Source organism: Eurytemora carolleeae, unplaced genomic scaffold, assembly GCF_000591075.1.
Source record: "Eurytemora carolleeae unplaced genomic scaffold, Eaff_2.0 scaffold1268, whole genome shotgun sequence".
NCBI classification, from domain to species: Eukaryota; Metazoa; Arthropoda; class Copepoda; order Calanoida; family Temoridae; genus Eurytemora; species Eurytemora carolleeae.
In genome coordinates this window covers 57,185-78,979 of record NW_019397162.1, presented here as the reverse complement: position 1 = coordinate 78,979, position 21,795 = coordinate 57,185, and the positions used below count along the sequence as shown (strand labels likewise).

Below are 21,795 nucleotides of genomic sequence, written 5' to 3'. Positions count from 1 at the left end.
GATGAGTTTATCCCTGAGATTAGGAGGTCTCCTATAGGTAACCATAGGTGGATTTTGAAAAACCTCCTTCATCCAAGGATCCTGGACCATGGTTCTCCAATGTTTCTGTATGATGGAGGAGATACAAGGCAGCTGGGGATTAAATGAGATAGAGAATATAACTCGATCTGGTTTCTCCTTTTTCTCCACTTTCTTTAAAGCAACTTCTCTAGGTATAGCTTTAGCTCGGACTATAGCAGAGTCAACAATTGAAGAATTGTAATCCCTGCTGAGAAGAAAATCCCTTAGTTTTAAGAATTGGGCATCCCTAAGTTCTGGTTTGCTGCAAATTCGTACAATTCTGTATGCAAGTGAATAAGGTATGTTGTTAGAAATATGTGCTGGGTGGCAAGATGATGGAAGTAGGTACATACATCTATCTGTGGGTTTTCTGTAGAGATCTGTTGTGATTTTTCCATCTTCAATGTACAGTTTTGTGTCAAGAAATGGAATACTTTTTGTTCTGTGGCACCAACCTCAAACAAGCTATCTTGCTAATTATATATTTTGAATAAACTATGAATAAAATTGATCTAAGTTGAGTGACCTACAACAAAACAATTCTAAAAACTATACATTCTTTGTTCTCTTTTTAGTTCAGGTTATTGTATACAGATATAATGATAACACATTTAGTAACATTATTTTGTACGTCCGTGGTTTCTATTATATACTCATTCTATTTATATACGTAGATATATACCGTTATAGTGTTATTCTGTACCGTAGTAATTTAACTTATATATACATATTATTTCGAAAAATAACATTTTGAACGAAATAGGTTATATTTATTTTTTATGTTTATGTTTCGAGGATTTTTAATAATGAAGACGACATTTTCATATTTTCCAGGAATGTTTGGAAATATTATTTGAAAAAAACAAAATAAAAAATATGATGAAATATTAACTATATACGATTACGAATGCGTCGAAAAATAATCGATGACTATTGTTTTTAGTATCTGAATGATTTGCTTGGAATTTAATTGATTATTTATGATCCGAGTAGAATGTTGCAACTTTCTGAATTTGTATAGACTCTACAATCTTCTGTATGAGTAGTTTTTAACAATTTTCTCCTTATAGACGCAACATATAGAAGTAAGATAAGTAGCGATCGAAAGCGCTTATTTTTCGCCGTAAGCCTATACCACCTTTCATTTTTCGCGAAAACTCCCTTTAAGCAGTCAAAGACTTTCAGACTGAAAGACAAAGAAGACGTATAGACAACTAGACAACTAGACATCTAGACTTAGCAAAAACTATACTTTTTCAGGATATGATAGAAAGATAGATTGTTTTTACTTGAACCTAACTGGAGTCTATCCGGTTTTTGTAAAACAGTCTCAGCCTCACATCCCTCTTTATCACCGATTACAATTTTTTTCTTTCTGCTTAAATAGAGGGGGGGGGGAAATTTTGTAAACATAAATAAGATAAAATATGCACAAATGGATAAAAATACAGAAATATAGTTTTTCTCTTTGTAAAAAAATTCATACATGTCTTTTGCAATACACTGTACTAGTCTGTGTGTTTACTGTTCATGATTTATAAATAATTATGGAATGTATACTTATAAGTGTTGTACAGGAAAGTGTACAGGTTAAACGTGTACATGAAAGTGTACAGGTTAATGAACCGTATAGTTAGGAAAACTGAAAAACAGAAAAACTTTTATAAGAAATTGCCCACATTCGGACAAAGAGAATATATAAGAAGCTGTGTCTGATACTGAAGCAAAAATAAAAAGTAACCAGAATTTTCAAATGAGGAAAATCTCCTTTATCCTTCATAATTTCGAACAATTATTGCGTATTTTGGATGTAAATTTAAAAAAAACGCGTTTTCTTGTGATTTTTATTGAAGGATTGTAGCAATTTTTAAATTTAAGAATATTGTTAAAATGTGTAAGAGTTCTAAGAAGAAGTGCAGACTCGCTTTCATCTCTCTTCTTAATATATCCGATAAAAAAAATCAACGGACAATTGATTAGTTCCATTTATCACCGTAAGACACCACTAGCTATGCGTTAAATTTGGTAACGAACTTACCCCATCTAGCGGCAGAGTTTAGCATTAAACAAATAGGTGAACGACCGAGAGTGCATTGCTTGATAAAGTTAGGGCATAGCTTTCTTATTCCTTTATCCAGTTGAGCGCTTCAGATAAAAAGCTTTAAACTCAAATTAAATGAATTAAACAAAATAATGTTTACATTTATCAAACGGTAGAATGATATAACGTTTATAATAAATAATAAATCAAAATAAATTAAATCAGGCTATATTTTATAAAATATATCGACATTACATAAGAATGACAAGTTTAGGGAACTGATGACGAAAAAGACGAAAGAAAAAAACGTACGAGGAACATTATAAAAAACATTTTAATTATTCAAATAAAGTCTACATTTAGTCAAAATATATCAATTTTGTTTAGATAATTTTTTCCTGTCAATATTTTACTCTTCTGAAGACGACATTTGTTTTTTGCCAAGAATAACTTTGAAATAAATACCTACACCACACTTTGGTGGTGTATTTTTCGACCTAAGCAAATCCGCTATACTCCACTTCTGACCTATGCTAAATCCGCTATACTACACATCCAACATCCTACTTAGCACGTGGTTTTAGAGTTGCTATATGGACTTGTGGCCGCAGCGTCCGGCCCCCTACTGTCCTAGCCGCGCGGCGCTCGGTCCCCTAGCCTGTCTTAGCTGCAGCGCTCGGCCCAGAAATTGTCTTAACTTAACCAAACAATCAAATAATACAAACATAAACAGCTGGTGAAGGTCCGATATTGCAGTAGGTCGGAAAGTTAGTAGGTCGGAAAGTTAGTAGGTCAGAAGTTGCGTATGGACGATGTAACTTTACCCACACTTTTATAGATAAAACATACTAAAAACAGGTTAGTACTTATTTGGACATTTTCAGGCCCCGTTCAAGATGCTTAAAACTTGAAAACACGGTTTTAATATTTTGCCCTAATTTTGCACATTTTAATCTATCCCAGGGGGGCGCTTCAAACTGTAAAATGTAATTTTTAGTTTTTGCAAAGTACAACAAGAAACAAATGGTGTTGTATAATTTGCTACTATTTGTAATTTGCAAAAACATTTTGCAAATTTAACGGATTTCGTAAATCTTTGTCGACAACAAACATTTACCAATTGCACGAGCTTCCTTCCCCCGCTCATTGCACATAGAAAAATTGAAATAAAATTAACAGAAATTTTAGAAATAAATCGCAAAATTAAATTTTAACGATTTTATTCATTTACATACTTTGTGGGGGTTATTCTTATTATTTGTGAAGTTTAAAGTTGATATTTTGATTATTTACAGAGAATACACTACAAGCTGCTGAAAACTGTATACTGATTGTCGTCTTTACTATTACTTTAAATCATTAAAATAAGATTTTTCTATTTTTAATTTAATTTTCAATTTAATAATCTGAAGGAAAATATATCAGACAATCTCATGGTTTTGTTTAACCCCTGTATGATACAGGGTTACTTACAATCACAAGGGATGAGATTTCAGAGACGACTTTTACAGCTTTCATTTTGACATTAATGGTTCACAGCATTAGATTTCTTCTAATTGAAATCTAACGTGATATAATTCAACAATCTTTTACCTTAAGGATTTGTTTATAAAATTCTTTTTCATTCAAAATGTATATGCCGGCATATCTAAAATGTATATGCCGGCATATCTAAAATGTATATGCCGGCATATCTAAAATGTATATGCCGGCATATCTAAAAGTATCTAAGAAAAGTATCTAAGAAAAAAGCTATAGGTTATGTAAAATGGGTCAAATTGTGATCGAAAGTCACAGTTTTCTAGAATATTGACATAATCGATTGATTGACATAACCCTGAATTCGACATTAGAATCGTCGGATTAGAAGAGTTTACGGTATTCATTAAAGTTTCCTGCTTTGTGGATAACCCTGTACAATCCAAATTTGCAGAACATTAAAATTAAAATTTCAAAAGAGAAAATTTCCAAATTTTTTATTAGATTAGACATGTCTGAGAGATAGATCTAACCTTGAGATATCTTAAACGCAAAGGAGAAAGAATTTCAGAGAAAAAAGAATCAAGAGGGGGGAGGGCATCATCCCTTACAGCCTCCTCCCCCCCTTGCAAATGAAATTTTCTAAAGTTTAATTAAATATTTAGACTGTTGTTCAGTTCGCTTTAATTCTCAGAAAACTAAAAAAATGTTTTCCTTTAAACTCTTCAGCCTCGAACTTTTTGCTTTAAGGCCAACATTTAACCTTGAAAAAGGATTTATCACGAAACCTCGTATATATAATTATTGTGGAATCACGAAACCTCGTAAATATAATTATTGTGGAATCACGAAACCTCGGAAATATAATAATTGTGTAATTACTGAACCTCACTAAAAAATCTGATAGAACAACGTCGCCTTTAGAACGCTGTACTGTGCAAATAGATTTGTTTGAGTGAACCAAAATTTACCTCCCCCCTTTCCCCTTCTCCCAGAGAAATTTCGCCCCATATTTTGATATATTTTGATATATGCCCTTTCTTAGAAAAAAAATAAACCGTTTCCTCCCCCTAAAAAAATAGCAATCTATAACTGTGCCAATGACCTTGTAGAGTAAAAATCCACAAAACCTCCATTTACTAAAATATTCATAAACTCTAACAATCGACCCTGAAAATATTGATAATAAAATCGCGTATTCTAAACCTTGAAGTGTAAAGATAGCAAATGATAGTATAGTACATAAAAGTGTTAATAAAACATCAAAATTAAAAATAATTTGTATCTAATGCATAATGTACAATTGAGCATGAGGTTTAAATAAAATATTTGTTATGAAACCAAGTCATCATTCTTTTAAATCAAGAGGTAGGTAGGCAACGTTGCCACTACAATGGAAAACAATGAATATTATTTATACTTAAAGAAATAAAAATATAAAATATAATTTTTAACATTCAGGATTTAGTTTTGTATGCATAAGTTGTAATCAAGGCCTAAAATAAACCTGTTTGGCCTTGAAGGCTTTCATGCAGTTCTTACTTATTAAGTAATAGTAGGTAAACAACTATATATATACTATGTATTATGATGTGGCAACACAAATTATCCCCGCTCCCAATCTTCCACGTATATATCCCCATTTCCCCTTCCCTCGGTTACGTTTTTTCTTTCTACTTTCCTTCATTTCTTGTTCAAAATTTTTTATAAGTTATTTTCAAATTTTTTTTTCAGTTAATTTTTTCAGTTTCTTGCTTATACGATATTTCATGTTGCCCCCCCCCCCTCCCTCTTTATCTGTGATACAAACTTTAGCCAAGTTCAAATGGAAAATAGAATAAAGTAACGTTATTGTTAGTCTACATTTAATTGAATAGCTAATTATAGATAGAAAGATAGATAGATTGATAGATATATAGATAGATAGATAGACGAACAGATCAATATATAGATAGATAGATAAACAGATGTAAAAGCTGCTATACAATTATGTGACCTTGAAAAACAGTAAACTTATGATAAACCGTTTATAAAACATGAAATATAAATTTTCGGAACTACTCGTTCAATGTTCATAGATCAGGCAAAAAATTAATAAGTAGAGTGGAGGATGATTTATAAATTATGGATGTTAAAATGAAGAATCAATGGAGGAGATTAATTGATTATTCATTAATGAGGGATGAATGAAGGATGAATGTGTAAATAATGGAGGTCGAATGGAGAATCATTGTTGGCAATTAATTTATAATTCATTAATGATGGATGCATGGAGGATGAATTTATAAATAATGAAGGTTGAATGGAGAATTAATGGAGAAGATTAATTGATTTATAATTAATGGAGGTTGCATGAAGAATGCATGGAGGATGAATTTATAAATAATGGATGTTGAATGGAGAATCAATTGAGGAGAGTGAGTATGAATTTATTAATAATTGAGGTTGCATGAAGAATTAATGGAGGAGAGTGAATATACATTATTGATTAATGGAAGTTGCATGGATGATGCATGGAAGAGTGGAAAATTAAAGGAGAATTAATTTAGGAGAATGGAGGATGAATTTATAAATTATGGAGGTTGCACGATGAATGAATGGAGGATCGATTGTGGAGAACAGTTATTGATTAATGGAGGTTACATGAAGGATGCATTAAGAGGATGAATTGAGGATGAATAAAGGAGAGCGGAGGATGAAAAAAGAGAGTAGAGAATGTATTTATGATAAATGGAGGTTACAGAGTGTTTGCATGGAGGCTGAATAGAGTAGAGTGAAAGATGAAAAGAGGAGAGTGTAGGATGAATTATTGATAAATGGAGGTTATATTGAGGATGCATAGAGGCTGAATAGAGTAGAGTGGAGTCAAGCTATGGTTGAAAGATCTGTTAAAACCTCGAGTAAAGTGTAGACGGAAAAATGCATTTTTGCAAAAAGGATGCATCATGCTTGCAAACTTTCCCAATATGTGAGATTTGCAAAAACTGGACTCAACACAACCAACTCTATTTCCCCAGCCTTTTTTAAATTTTTATTTTTGAAAATTTCTCTCCCTTCCACATTATCCCTGATCCCCCCCCCTCACCATCCATTTTTTTTGATTTGATTGAAATATACTACTGTTATATTCAGTTATAATGTAAAACGTTTTTCTATTGAATTTGAAAATATCTTCTTTAACTCTTTTTTTACCCTCCCCAGGTTAAAAAATGGATGTTTGTCAAGTTCTCTGAGGGGGGTGGAGGAGAACTCTGCTGGTTATCTAACGAAAAATTCTTTCAATTAGGAAAATTTAATCATTGATTTTAAATACATGTTTAAATCCAATTTAGAACACTGCTTAATCCAAAAAGCCCTTTTTAATATCAAAACTCATCCCCCAAAAATATCTAAATCCATATTCCCCCCCCCTTCTTCTTTGGTTCTTACCCTATATATCCCTATTTCCCGACCTATAAGAACTAGTCTAGTTTTTATACATTAAGCCGGAATGTAAAAACTTGTCTATAATCTGAATATTGCGTACAAGCTGCAAAACATGTCTGTAAACTGATGAAAAATGCGTAACAACACAAAGAAATAAATTAACAGATGGACTATGAGTAAGAGCTACAAAAATATTAAATAAAATATATCAACTGAAGCTGCATCGTTTTTAACTAACCCTGCATAAGAAAAGTTGATAATTGATATTTTTCTATTGTTATAAACTAAAGATAACTAAACTTTTAATAATTTATAATGTTTTGTTTTAATTATCTACCATTAATGAGAGTTTTCTTAACAATTTAAACAAGAAATATTGAAAAAATTGATAAATAGCTAGTGAGAAAATTTACAGTAAAAAAGCACTTTAAAAAAGAAGAAGTTAAAGAGAAACAGAGAAAGGAACTAAACAGAGCAAATTTTAAATTAGATAAGAAACAGACAGAAAGGAAAGACACAGATAATGAAAGGAGAAATCTAGAAAAGCAAGAGACAGACAAAGAAAGGAGAAATCTAGAAAGACAAGAGACAGACAAAGAAAGGAAAAATCTAGAAAGGAAAGAGACAGACAAAGAAAGGAGAAATCTAGAAAAGGCAAGAGACAGATAATGAAAGGAGAAATCTAGAAAGGCAAGACACAGACAAAGAAATGAGAAATCTAGAAAGGAAAGAGACAGACAAAGAAAAAAGAAATCTAGAAAGGCAAGAGACAGACAAAGAAAGAAGAAATCTAAAAAGGCAAGAGACAGACAAAGAAAGGAGAAATCTAGAAAGGCAAGAGACAGACAAAGAAAGGAGAAATCTAGAAAGGCAAGAGACAGACAAAGAAAGGAGAAATCTAGAAAGGCAAGAGACAGACAAAGAAAGGAGAAATCTAGAAAGGCAAGAGACAGACAAAGAAAGGAGAAATNTAAAAGGGGGTTACAGGATTATCAGGGGATGGTGTGGGGGAGGGGGTGTAATCCTCCGAGAGGAGTGAAAGTCTTCCGACCAGACGTCTGGGTTAAAGCTACCCCCTCCCTACCCTCCTCCTCATCTACTTTCGACTAAATTTCCCTGATTTTCTCTCTGGTTCTACATCTTTCCCTTCTTTGTCTGGTTTCCCCCATTCTCTATCTTTCTATTTATTCTCAGACACTAGACTAGGGGGAAAAAGTGAAAACCAGAAACTCATTCTATTTAGGTTTTCATTTTTCCAATTTTTGATATTTACTGCTCTTCTTCTGTTCCAGCTTCTTCTCATACTCCTTCTCCTTTCTCTTCTTCTTCATTCCATCCTGCTCCTTCTCCTCTTTTAGTCCTCCTCCTGCGCCTACTCCTGCTCCTTCTCCTTCTCCTGCTCCTTCTTCTTCTTCTCTTCCTTCTTCACTATTCTCCTTCTCCTTATTCTGCTTCTTTTCTTGCTCCTCCTCCTCCTCCTCCTGCCTTTTCTGCTTCGCATACCCCCCTCCTTCTCCTGCTCGAAATCGCAATTTTTTTTTCAAAATTTATTTTTAAATTCATTTTTAAAACTTTTTTCAAAATTAAAATTTTTTTACTACGGGCAACGCGGGCCCTTCAGTTATTAAGGAATAAAAAAAAGTTTCCATGATAAAAGGAAAAATGATAAAAGTGACAACTTTTCATATTTAAGATTCAAATAGTAAAAGTATTTTAAAACTGGAGAATGTTGTAGGGGGTAGGGGGTTAGGGGGCCGGGAGGTCTGATACAGAATAGAATTCCTGATTAAAAGTTCAGTATGTTTCCGTTCAAAACATGTTTTTATTAAATATATTAGAAGGAAGAGAGGGAGGAGGGAGGAGGGGGGGGATCCTTTAATTAAGAAATAGAAGAAAAGTAGGTTAAATGCAAAATAAAAAGTACGGAAAAACATAAAAACCGTTTTCACTTTAAACCATATGTTAAAATTATTGTTTTTTATTTATTTATTTATTATAATTTTGTTTTATAAATTGTACAGTTAACAGTACTCATAGTGTAGTACAGTAAATCTCAGAACAGTACAAGACTAAATTGTACTGTTTTATGTAAAAGGAATAATAAAGATCATAATTCTGGTTCTATATTAACCATATATACATCTTTATGTAATAGGGTGGGGATTACATACCATAATTTCCCCTCCAGTAGGTTAGTAGATCAAGATTTGACTTATTTATGATCTGATTTTCTATAAAATATTTATAAGAATTATGTTGATATCGTTGGAACGCATTTCTAGAAACAGTTCACAAATACTCAGGGTCTTGGAACATGATTTTATTAGCAAGGAAATCGTAAAATCAACCGTTAGGGGAGGATGGGGAAATCAAGGAGAAGAAAGGGGATGTTTTTGGAAGAAAGAGGGCGGGGGGACATAAAGTTTTATGTCCCCCCGCACAGATTCAATACATTGCGGAGGGTTGGTGGTCTTTAATATTTCTGGGAGAATGGGTAATGGGAAAATTAGATAGAATAGATAGATAGATAGATAGATAGATAGATAGATAGATAGATAGATAGATAGATATAGATAGATATAGATAGTTAGTTAGATAGATAGATAGATAGTTAGTTAGATAGATAGAAAGAAAGATAGATAGATAGATAGATAGATAGATAGATAGATAGATAGATAGATAGATATAGATAGATATAGATAGTTAGTTAGTTAGATAGATAGATAGATAGTTAGTTAGATAGATAGATAGATAGATAAAGAGAAAAAACAGTTTAAATAGAATAGACTCTAAGAAGAATAACTAGGATGTTTTTATCCTATCCAAGGTCTGAGGATACTTCTAGGAGTGTGTCCTCGAATACTCAGGAGTGACCTCCAGACGTAAATATACAAATTAATCTCACTCCGAAGGTTAAATTAAAAAGCAATATCAGCTTTCTCCAGGGTCATTTCTGAGTACACAAAACGTCAAGAAAAAAAGTAAAAGTAAAAAGCATAAAGGGAATTTTTGTCAAAGCTAAATTTTTTTATTTGGCAGCTGTACTGGGCAGAATAGTATATTGTACCATTAAATCGTGTTATGCAACTTAGATTCAAGCAGTTGTAATCAAATACCTCAGAGGGTTTAGATGTTGCACATATATGCAGTTATCTATCCATCAATCATTTAAGAGATTCATTTTTTCATAAATTATTAAAAATATTAGTTATAACGTGCAGAATTCATTGCAGGAAATATGATCAATCAATCAATCAGGTCTAGTTTTGTCCAACAAAAAGGGTATTAATTACATAAGAGGAAAATTGCAATGTTTGGAATGCAAATATTTTCTGCAAGGAAATAAATTGCAATTGTTTTTTATTTCTGTCCTCATTTAATTCTTTTTCAAGTGGAAATTAACTTTTTTGTTAGAACAGTTAGATTATTCTATCTATCTATCTATCTATCTATCTATCTATCTGTCTATCTATCTATCTATCTATCTATCTATCTATCTATCTTTTTATCTATCTTTCTATCTATCTTTCTATCCTTCTAACTATTCATTCTGAAGAAAATGTATTTTTTTTTCTTCATATTTTTAGAAAATTTATAATAAGATTGATATCCCCCTAAAGTCGAGGTGCACATTTTTAAATTAACTAATTTAATTTTTTGAAATTCTTTTGATGCTTGAGCGAGATGTCATTTTAAAATGCACTTTTAAGGCAACTTTAAATAATTTATATTTCCCCCTTTATACCCCCTGGTGGTGCAAAGTGCATCATATATCCCCCCCCTCACTTCTCCCTGGAGGAAGGGGGGGGGGTGCCGGAGAATTTCAAAAAAAAATTCAGCTTGCACAATGTGATGCTTTTATACATCAGTTTTTATTAAATTTTTAAAGAAATAAAGTTCGTTGTCAACTAAATATTGTCAATCATACAAAATATACATAAAGAAACCTAAACTTGTATTTTAACTTTATTAGAATCGTCATATTAGGCTTAAACATTAGTTTTACACGTGAATATATATAGAAATTTACAATTATATAAATAAAAAAATAAATATATTGCGCATTATTGTCTAATCAAAACTGATCCGTACAATGTCACGTAAACCCTCTGAAGAAATAAATTCCAAACAATATTTTGTACTTTTTAAAAATGTTTTTAAATTCAATTTTATGGTCAATAAATTCATCTCAACTACCAAGGGAACAAATGTGCAATGTAAAAAAAATGTGCAGAATAAAGTGTAGTTTCCATGAAAGCCAGCTAGGCAAATGAATATTCTTTTAAACAATGCTTAGTTAAACAACCCTTGTTGACAAATCAAATAAAATGTACTTTGATATTGTATTCTTGAGTCAGGCCTTTTGCTTCAAGTATTTGATAATAGGCACTATAAAGCTAAGCAACACTTTTATATATAAAGGAACTGATTGCTCATCACATTATTATTATATTTTTGGAACCTGGTGGTGTAAACCATTATGACAATTTGATCTAGAAGAATTTAAAGTTTAAAATAACAATGGTTTACGATTTTATGTTGTAAAAATAAACAAATATGAAAATTAAAGTTTGAAACGAATAATTGCAGATCCTTTAGATCTTATTTTATATGCAGGTAACCAAATTGAAGGAACTTTTTGATAGATTTCTGAATCTGTGAAACAAAATGTGTGAGTGAGTGAGTGAGTGAGTGAGTGAGTGAGTGAGTGAGTGAGTGAGTGAGTGAGTGAGTGAGTGAGTGAGTGAGTGAGTGAGTGAGTAGAGAGAGACTGCTTACTGCTTTCCAAGGTCACTGTCACAAACAGGGGTGAATACTATTTTTTAAAAATATTTTACAAATTTTTTAGATTTCAATTTGTATAAAAACACGATCTTCATCTTATTTTGCAGAAATTACATTTTAAAGGTTTTCCTCGGTAGTGTTGTTACATAATCTAGCCCAACTGGATTTAAAACTCTCTATACAACACATTTCATGAGAATTAGGATTCATTAAATACAATGAAGTGGAAAAAAGTTACAACCTACATTTTGAAAATATTAAGGTTCATAATAACTTTATGTCAATATCAGATAATGTTGTTTTAAAAAAACAAAGTAATTAAAAATACTGCTACAGTTGCTTCTTGAAACATCAAAATACATTTTTTTTAAATTCTGACTTAACGCCCGGTCATGTGATCACAGCATATTACAGTGATGAAGGTTTACAGAGATTTTTTTTGAGATTGCATAATTATTTAGAAGTTTTTTTGTAGTTACATCAACTTGTTGTATAAATGTTGTATTTTCTCAAAATTAACTGTATTTTCTCTGAATTTTCTATAAATGTTGTATTTTCTCTAAATAAATTGTATTTTTTTCTGAATGTTTTTTCCCTAAATGTTGTATTTTCTCTAGATATTGTATTTTCTCTATGCTTTGAATCTTGTGTGTACTTTTTTTTTGGTTGAAAATTTCTGTAAAATGAGCGAGTGCAAGGTATTGTATTTTCCCTAACTATTGTTTTTTCTCTGAATGTTGTATTTTTTCTAAATCTTGTATTTTCTGTAAATATTGTAATTTCTGTGAATGTTGTACTTACTCTCAATGTTGTATTTTCTCTAAATGTTGTATTCTCCATAAATGTTGTATTTTCTGGAAATGTTGTATTTTCTCTAAATGTTGAATTTTCCCTAAATGTTGTATTTTCTCTAAATATTGTAATTTCTGTGAATGTTGTATTGTCTCTAAATGTTGTATTTTCTCTAAATGTTGTATTTTCTCTAAATGATGTATTTTCTCTAAATGATGTATTTTCTCTAAATATTGTATTTTTTCTAAATCTTATATTTTCTATGAATGTTGTATTTTCTGTAAATGTTGTATTTTCCCTAAATGTTGTATTTTCCCTGAATGTTGTACTTTCTTTAAATGTTGTATTTTCTCTAAATGTTGTATTTTCTCAAAATGTTGTATTTTCCCTAAATGTTGTATTTTCTCAAAATGTTGTACTTTCTCTAAATGTTGTATTTTCTCTAAATGTTGTATTTTCTCTAAATGTTGTATTTTCTCTAAATATTGTATTTTCTGTAAATGTTGTATTTTCTGTGGAATTTTTTTGTTACAAAATTCTGTTGTATGAGTGAGTGCAAGGTGAGTAAGTCCTCAAGGTAAAGAAACGACCCTGGATAGTGAATAACGGTAGAAAATACATAAATTACATTTAGGCCTAGATCCTTACATAGTACATAGATCTAGATGTATAATAATACAGAGATCTAGATAATGTATAGAATATATATAAGCCTAGATTCATAAATAATACATAGAATACATAGGTCTCAAACAATACGTAATACATAGAATACATAGAATACATCCAGATCCATACATAACACATAGATATAGAATACATGAAACATAGACCTATAGAAAATTATATCCTCATACATAGATCTAGATACATAATAGTACATAAGCATAAAACATTTAAAATACATAGGCCAGAATACATACATACAAATATATACAAAGCCAAAAAATACATAACGCATAGAAATGAGTTAGAAATATTCTAAGAATTTAAAAAAAAAAATGGCGAAAATATGATTTAAAAAAGGATTTCCTACCTTGCAGCCTTCACAAGAATGAACTCCGTAATGAAAACCTGAAGCTTTATCCCCACACACTCGGCACAGTACACAGTCATTCCCATCAAACTCTACAAATATAAATACATACATTAATAGTGCATATTATTCAAAATATACTTTTTACTTAATAGGACTAGTGTAGGTTGATAATGTGATAAAAGGCATGATTAAAGTAATTTTGTTAATAAAACGAAAATTATCTATTTATAAAACTAGATTTAAACATATTATTTTTAGAGAAAAATGTTTGAAGTTAAAAGGAGACGGTTTAGAATTAGAGAAGAAGGAGGGAATGGGAGCNCAATGTTAAAATTAATAAAACTCAAATTTTTTTTGAAATGTCTTCTTCCTACATGTAGATTTTAATCACGTAAGTGAAAAGTAAATGGTTTTTAAAGATTTGCTAGTTTTTTTCCACAAACCAAAATTTTCTGATCCCTATATCTTTGCAACCTGCTTTTTTAAACCTGTGATATTTCAAACTTAGATTGTTTGATCTAACAGAATTCATGGTTTAAAATATCCGAGGTCTAAGACATTGGGTTTCAAAGATTTAGAGTTTATAAAATCACAGTCTGTGGCAAAGACTTAATTCCTTTAAAGTTTATATAGTATAAAAAAATTCTAAGAGTTTATTATAAGTGTTTAACATTATTGGGTATAAATGAGCACATGGCGTTGAATATATGAATAAACTGAACTATTCATCTGTAAGATAGGTTAAACCCAATTCATCCCAATATGTCAGAATTGACAAAAAGTCTATAAAGCATCCAGTCCTGTGGTGAAGCCTATTGTTATAAAACCTAGTTGAGTAAAAAAGTAACAATACAAGTTTTAGGGGAATATTTTTAATTCAACTTGTAATTTGTAATTTTAGTTTTTTAAAATAGTTTTCAGATTTAATGAATTTTGAAATATTTGGGCCTTGATTTCTTAATCCAGATTTTTTGTCAGTAAACAGCAAATATTAATCTTTTAAGTTAATTTTACATTCAGTGTTAGAATCCGGCAATTTTTTGTGTTTGAACCACCCTATACCCTATACACCACACAACTAGTTCGAACTGCACTAGTCGAGTAGACTAAAATATCGATCTAAACGAGATGAAATGTCTGACACACTGACACAAAATAAAATCGATAATATTCATAATAAGCGGAATAAGGGTTAAAACATGTGTGTAGACAAAATTGAATTTGTTTTTTTCCTGAAGTTTTTTCTTTCTTTGCATCCACTGGTCTCTTAAATCTCACGTTGTATTCTATGCCTCCCTCCTCCCCCTTCATACAAGGACAATTTCCCTAAAATTCTTTTAAACCAACACCCCCCCCCTCGCCCACTTAGATCCAGACTGATCTGAAAAGATGCATTAATTTTTAAGATTCGGACGACTAGATTTTACCGCGCTAACTTTTTTCCTACTTTTAATAACTTTTTAAACTTTACCATATTTCTTTTTAGTTTTAGTTCTTAAAAAATTAATTGGCAAAATTCTCATCGATATTTTTGTGAGAGTTGTGCCCCTCTTGCTCTTTAAATAATCTGAAAACCCTATTTGGATTATTTCCATTTTTGTGTAGTTTCATTGAGACCCTGAATTATATTATCTATATAATATAAAGTAATAATTTCTGTTATTTTTGTAGGTCCGATCATAACACATGAACCCCTAGTCCGATTTGCTCCAAATGTTTGTTGGGTAACTTGGTAGAATCCCGGAAATTGCTTTTTTAGGAAAAAATTAGTTTCCAGACAAAGCTGTGTTCCTAAGCTAGTCATTTATACTTTATAGTTTTTTAGCGTCTCAGATGCATTAAAATAATTGCACTAATCTTTTTCATCTCATTTTTCTGTATCGAATATCCAGATTAGATATTTTTAAATGATAATACAGTTGCTTTTTTCATGATAACTTGTTTAGATAGATATTTTAGAGGATACAAAGTTACAAAGTCAATAATGTTTTTTAATTTTTTTGTTGTTTTAAAGATTGCCTTATTTTCTTTAACCTCACACTTTCTGAAGAAATATTAAAGTTCAGATCAGAATTCAGAATTAATACATTGTAATAATGAAGCTAAAAATGACGCATCAAATGTTGTTCGTAAAAAATAAGAACTTTGACGCAAAAATTTGATTTGTTATTGGTTAAACTCTCGAGGATTTCATACCAAGAAAACATAACAACTAAACTTTTTCATTTGGGTCATTTTTACGGAATTTTGGGATTTAGATATACCCAAAATGAAGAAAACGAAAAATGTTTTTGAGCTACAATGAATTCATTTTTATTATGATTAAAGTATTTTCTACTATTTTAAAATGATCCCAACTAGTTCAAAATGATCCCAACTAGTTCAAAATGATCCCAACTAGTTCAAAATGATTTCAACTAAACATGTGATGTAAATCATATTTTTCCTCCAATCGATAAATCTTCATATGTTTAAAAGTTTATATAATTGTCTTAACGGGACTGTTCCTTATTTGTACTGAATGAATAGATGGTCTTGACTGTGTTTACCTATGACAGTTCTGTTTGACCCTCCCTCCACCCTCTCCCCCGCCCCAGGCAGACCACCCTCCGATCCACCCTCACCAGCCAAGATCTCTGTCTCAACCATCTCCTCCTTGATGTTGTTGTTCTGCCTGTTCTCCTCTTCTAGGTTCATCTCAAACCTTGAACAGGATCCAGACAGGTTTAGAGGCAGGGGGAGTGAGTTCTGACGACCAAACTCTACTCGTCTTTGCTCCCTGAGCGAGAGGTATTCGTCAGGTAAAGACTCTCGTCTCCGGGGTACAACAGGAGCTAGGGGAGAGTTTTGAAGCAAGTTTTCAACTCCAGGGTAGTAATTAAATGGTTCAAGTTTAACACAGTCTTGGTCTCTCTCCGTCTTGACCCGGACGGGTTTATTTTCTCCGGAGAACCTGTTTGCTCGTTCTCTAGGAAGACCATTTACTCCGGGTAGGTAAGGTCTAGAAAATACTCCGTCCTGTTGGGACGATCCTTGTCTATTCTCTTCCATTCTTATTCATATAGTTCATTAAACCATTCTCGAAAAATCAAAAAAAAGATTCCGACATCTATTGAACTGGTTTCCTAGTTTCTATTATTGTGTGTTTTTCAATATGATTAATTTAAAATAAATTCTTGAATATCTTCACAATTCACTTAAAAATCACTGTCTATCAAAATAAATTGGACTGTGACAGCTACATAAACTGTTTCCTTTCATGGTCCCAAGTTATATGATAGAGGAAAACGAACTGTCACTCACTCTTATTCAAAAATGGTTCGAGATGGAATAATTCTAAGTTTAAGAAGAATAGACAAGTCTTGCAACAATATGAAATATTCAAAATTTTCACTAATTAACACTTGATTGTACACCGGTATATGCAGTACTGTACACGACTAGAACTGAACCAGCATGACAGTGTGTCCTGTATAAGAATTCACCAGTATATCCTAGGACCCGGAGCCGGGACTTGAACCTCCTCCTATACCGGAGTTCAGGCTCAGACTGAACTTGATAATCAGACTCCGCTGCTTTCACGGTCACAAAGAAATACATGAGCTCTCTCCTAATCTCACCTACACCCTGCAGACATTTAAAAACATGCGGCTCATCTTTTAATCCGGACATATGCTGGTACAGGTGGCAGAAGGCGTGGTTTAGACGCTCCACCCCTTACTGTCTGAATATTCTCCCCTTGTTTCCAACCCGTCTGGGGGAAAAGCTAGGATGGTGTAGGGGAATTCAAACCATTCTCCACCCTTGAGGGTTGAGGGTTGGGTGGAGAGGGGGGGGGAGGGAGGAGAGGAGAGGGGGTTGCGTCAATACTTCTGTCTGAGTTTAGATAAAGGGATTAGGGTTTGGTAGGTTAGTATGTCTCTTCTCCCTTACACACTGACATAATAAACATGTCCTTTAACAATTGGACAGACATAGACAGGTGAACACAATTTGTAAGGGAGGTATTGGACCATTTAGTTTGTACAGAAATAGTCTGTACATAACTGTACATAGTTTGGCAATACTAATCTAATAACTATCAGCGTTACGTCTGACATCACACCTTGGCTTCCAATCGCCCTCTCTGCCTGGGCCTGTCGTACCGGCTTGACTGGACCTGCCTGACTGGACCTATCGTACCGGCCTGCCTGATTGGGCCTACCCTACCGGCCTGCCTGGGCCTCTTCTTTAGACTGCAACGGAGACTGACCTTGAGCGTTTGTGTACTGCATGGAGGATTGGAGAGGGGGGGGATTGCAAAAAGGGGAAGGGGTGCAAAAAATAAATGCAAAAAGGGGTGATATGTGGGAAATGGGAAAATAAATGATATTCTAAAAGTTAAGATCCAGATATTTACAAGGAAAATGATGCAAAAACATAATATACCGTTTAATTTTAATTCTTATTTCTATAATGAAATTTTCAAGTTTTTTTTTATAATCTTGCAGTTTTGAGAATTGAACTTTACTTTAGAAACAGAACTAAAAATAACAAATCTCCATTTTATCGAATTTTAAAAGTAATTTATCTTCTAACTTCAGGTACTGGATGTACTTTTTTCCAACTAAAACTTATTTCGCTCAGATTTCCGAATACTTCATGGAATGCATTCTCATGTTTTTTGGTTTCTTTGTACAGCATAAATATTTTTTATACAATTTATCATTGATTATTCCTGGTTTCCTGCTAATTCTCTGGATTTGTTTTAAAAAATTCCTTCATTTAGAAAAACCCAAATATTAAAAAAACTTGCTAAAACAAAAAAAAGATGTATTTGCACATTGCGCATTCTTAAAATTACAAAACACCCAAAACGTTTATTAAAAAAACTTAATTTTATTGATACGGACATTATTTCATTTTTACTACGTTTTGTTTCATGCTTTAAAATGACAGACGATTAAAACAAAAACTGAATTTATTCTAATAACTTAAACCTAGACATTTTAAGCTCTATTCAGTTTGACGTGAAGCAGATAGTTTCTGTATTTTACTATTCACTGGAACATTTATCAAGGGATTTATGCAATGATCAGTTTTGTTTATTCTTTTTCTTTATGACGCATAGAGTATTCACTACATTGCGCATTTACACAGTATAGTACCGTTAATTTGTTGTGTGTTTGATTTTGAATTAAGTATTTATGCGTACACGCACCCAGTATGTAGGCTGTTCAGACATTTTTACATCTGTTATCAGAAGGTCATAAGTTTGGAAACCTCTTGTATGTGCACAGATCATTTATATTTTTTTAGCACAATATCTTAAAATTATTTTTAAATTATAGCGTTAATAAAAATTCGAATTAATAAAAACGATTCAAACTATTTATTTCTAATTGTTTAGGACACAATGTGAGTGCAGGTATAATAATACAGGTTTACGATCTTAAAGGGAGTGTTTGCGAAAAATGAAAGGGGGAATAGGCTTACGTCGAAAAATATTCGATGGTGATTACTACTATTCTTACTTCTATCTGTTGCGTCTATAAGAAGAAAATTGTTAAAAACAGCATATACCGAAGAACGTAGCGTCCATACAAATTCAGAAAGTTGCAATATACGACTCGGTCGGAAAAAATCAATTTAATTCCAAACAAATCATTCAGTTATTGCAAGTTTGCAACCTATAATAATCGATTCGAGCCATTCGTAAATATTTGATATTTTATAATATTTTATTTTTATTTTTTATGATCCGAGAGTTACTTTTAAAAACATTCATTCCTGTTTCGATGATTTTTGAAATGAAGACGACATTTTTATATTTTCCGTGAAAACAAGTTGTAAGTGAAATATTAATTTAAAAAAAAATAAAATAAAAATATATGAAATATCAACTATATACGAATGCGTCGAATCGATTATTATAAGTTGTAATACCTGAATGATTTGTTTGGAATTAAATTGATCCGAGTCTATTATTGCAACTTTCTGAATTTGTTTGGACACTATGTTCTCCGGTATGAGTCGTTTTTAACAATTTTCTCCTTATAGACGCAACAGATAGAAGTAATATTATAGCAATCACCATCGAATATTTTTCGACGTAAGCCTATACCCCTTTCTTTTTTCGCAAACACTCCCTTTAATATTATCAATTTGTTAAGAGATAAACGCACCTAATAGGTATATCAAAATAATAACTTTATAATAATGTCTAAATTTTACATCTTCGAAAATAGTTTTTAAACCTAATAAAAGATAGGTAAGAAAATACTAGAATCAAAACTCTAGAAAAATTAATTTTTAAAAAACTTTTTGAATATATTTTTATGTTCTTCCATTCTGATTGAGGTTGTTGGACCAGTTTCTAATTTATTCAAAATTTGACGATGAAAGAAAGGCCTGAATTTGGCTTGAATCCAATCACTACGTCTTTGTATTTTTAAAATCTATTCAATTTAAGGCCTAAAATGGAAAACAATGTTTATAGGTTAAAAATTCAGGCCTAAATTATTAATAAAGAACTTTGAAGATAAGGTTGATTTAAGAATAATAAAAAGTAATTTCCTCCATCCTTACCCCCTCCCCCTGCATTCTACATTAAAAAGTGTGTTGTATTATTAAAAATATAATATATGGCAAATAGTAAAGGAATTGAGTTTTTGCCAAAAACTAAAATCTTCTGATTCCAATATCTTTACAATCTTTTGATGCAAACCTTTGATATTTCAAACTTAGATTATTTTATCTATATGTATTAATAGTTTGAAATATCTAAGGTCTACGACATTGGGTTACAAAGATATAGAGATTAGAAAATCAGACTTTCTGGCAAAAACTCACTCCTTTGCCTCTTAAAATTGTTTTATTTTGAAAACAATAATTCATGATGATACTAAATTCCAAAAATCAAATACAAAATTCCATTTTTTGTTCAAATAAATTAAACCACTAACTAAAACTTTTTATTTAGAATTGACTTTAAACTTTAAACTTGAATTTCGAGTCAATATTTGATCTTGATACTGTTCTTATCAAGCCTGTACTGCATTTAGAACAGGGATGTATATTTCTAGCTATTTTTTATTTTTAAGGAAAATTTTTCTTTGATTCTTAATAAAAAAAAGTTGCGGAATTTAATTTTTCTCAATTATAAAAGTATTCTCCTGTTTTTTCGAAAACGGTTAAATCGATCCAATATTTTAGTATTCAAAAGTCACACCCATAAACAGTCAGATATAAAGAAGGACTGGTTTTATTTTAGATCTGAAAGATGCACGGAGATTTAAGCCGTTGGGGCTAAAAATATAACACAAATCAACATATATATCTATTCTAATGATGGATAATGGTTATAAGGGAAACCGAGGTGTTAAACGTGAGCAATATGTGTTGAGCAAAAATATTCGAAATTATTTATAAAAAATGCTCGCAACCTCGAACCCTAATTCCCTTCCATTCATGTATTATACTAAACTTCTCATAAAAATACAATAAAACTACAATATACGAATGTATACAAATGGAACAAGGGAGGATGGGGAGTAAGAAAGCGTAATAAAATAAGAGAAACAGAAGGTGTAAGAATAATAAAAAGTAATTGTTTTCATTATTATTATTATTATTATTATTCCTATACATAACGTTTTTCACATTATTCTTATCATCATTTAAAATGTAAATTTTGGGGATTTATGAATAAATTAATTCTGCAGAATTGTTTTCTATGAAAAGTATCCAGAATATTGATAAGAAAAAGTAGAATAAATGAAAGAGAAACGATGCAGTCTCGGAGACCCAGACTCTGTTCTTGAACGGAGATTACACAACTCTTTGATACTTCTTGAACGGAGACGAGTCCAGGCAGTCTGGAGCGGAGCCTGGGGGGAATGACCCATATGTTCTATCCATAAGTTCAAGGAGAAACGACTCACAAAACATCGGCGACCTAAAAATCGCCGATTTATCATTACGTTGAAATTTATTTAACATTAAATAAACATATCAAAACCTTCTAATTTATCTGCTGATAATCGGCGGCCGAATTTAATTTCTCTGGTTTAAATGGCAACGAAGACGGTACTGGGCGGGTGATGGAATGGAGAGCTGGGTAGGGTTCAGGCCCGTCTTCAGCAGCAGAGGGGTGATGCTTGGAGAGTAGGCAAATTCAAGCAACGGAGGGAGG

At 31.7% G+C, this 21,795-nt stretch overlaps 1 protein-coding gene across 2 annotated transcripts in view; it reads right to left on the bottom strand.

The window, feature by feature from the left end:
* LOC111712427 (ecdysone-induced protein 75B) overlaps positions 1-21,795 on the bottom strand; it is a 41,962-nt gene that overhangs the window by 11,064 nt on the left and 9,103 nt on the right. Inside the window, exons 1-2 of one of the 2 annotated variants that reach the window (XM_023487027.1) lie at positions 16,172-17,877; positions 13,620-13,711 (exon numbers count right to left, since the gene is read on the bottom strand). In XM_023487027.1, coding sequence (XP_023342795.1) covers positions 13,620-13,711; positions 16,172-16,673 — 594 coding nt within the window. In that variant the 5' untranslated portion in view covers positions 16,674-17,877. Of the gene's footprint in view, positions 1-13,619; positions 13,712-16,171; positions 17,878-21,795 lie in introns of those variants that run through there. The other variant, XM_023487026.1, reaches the window with a different exon arrangement.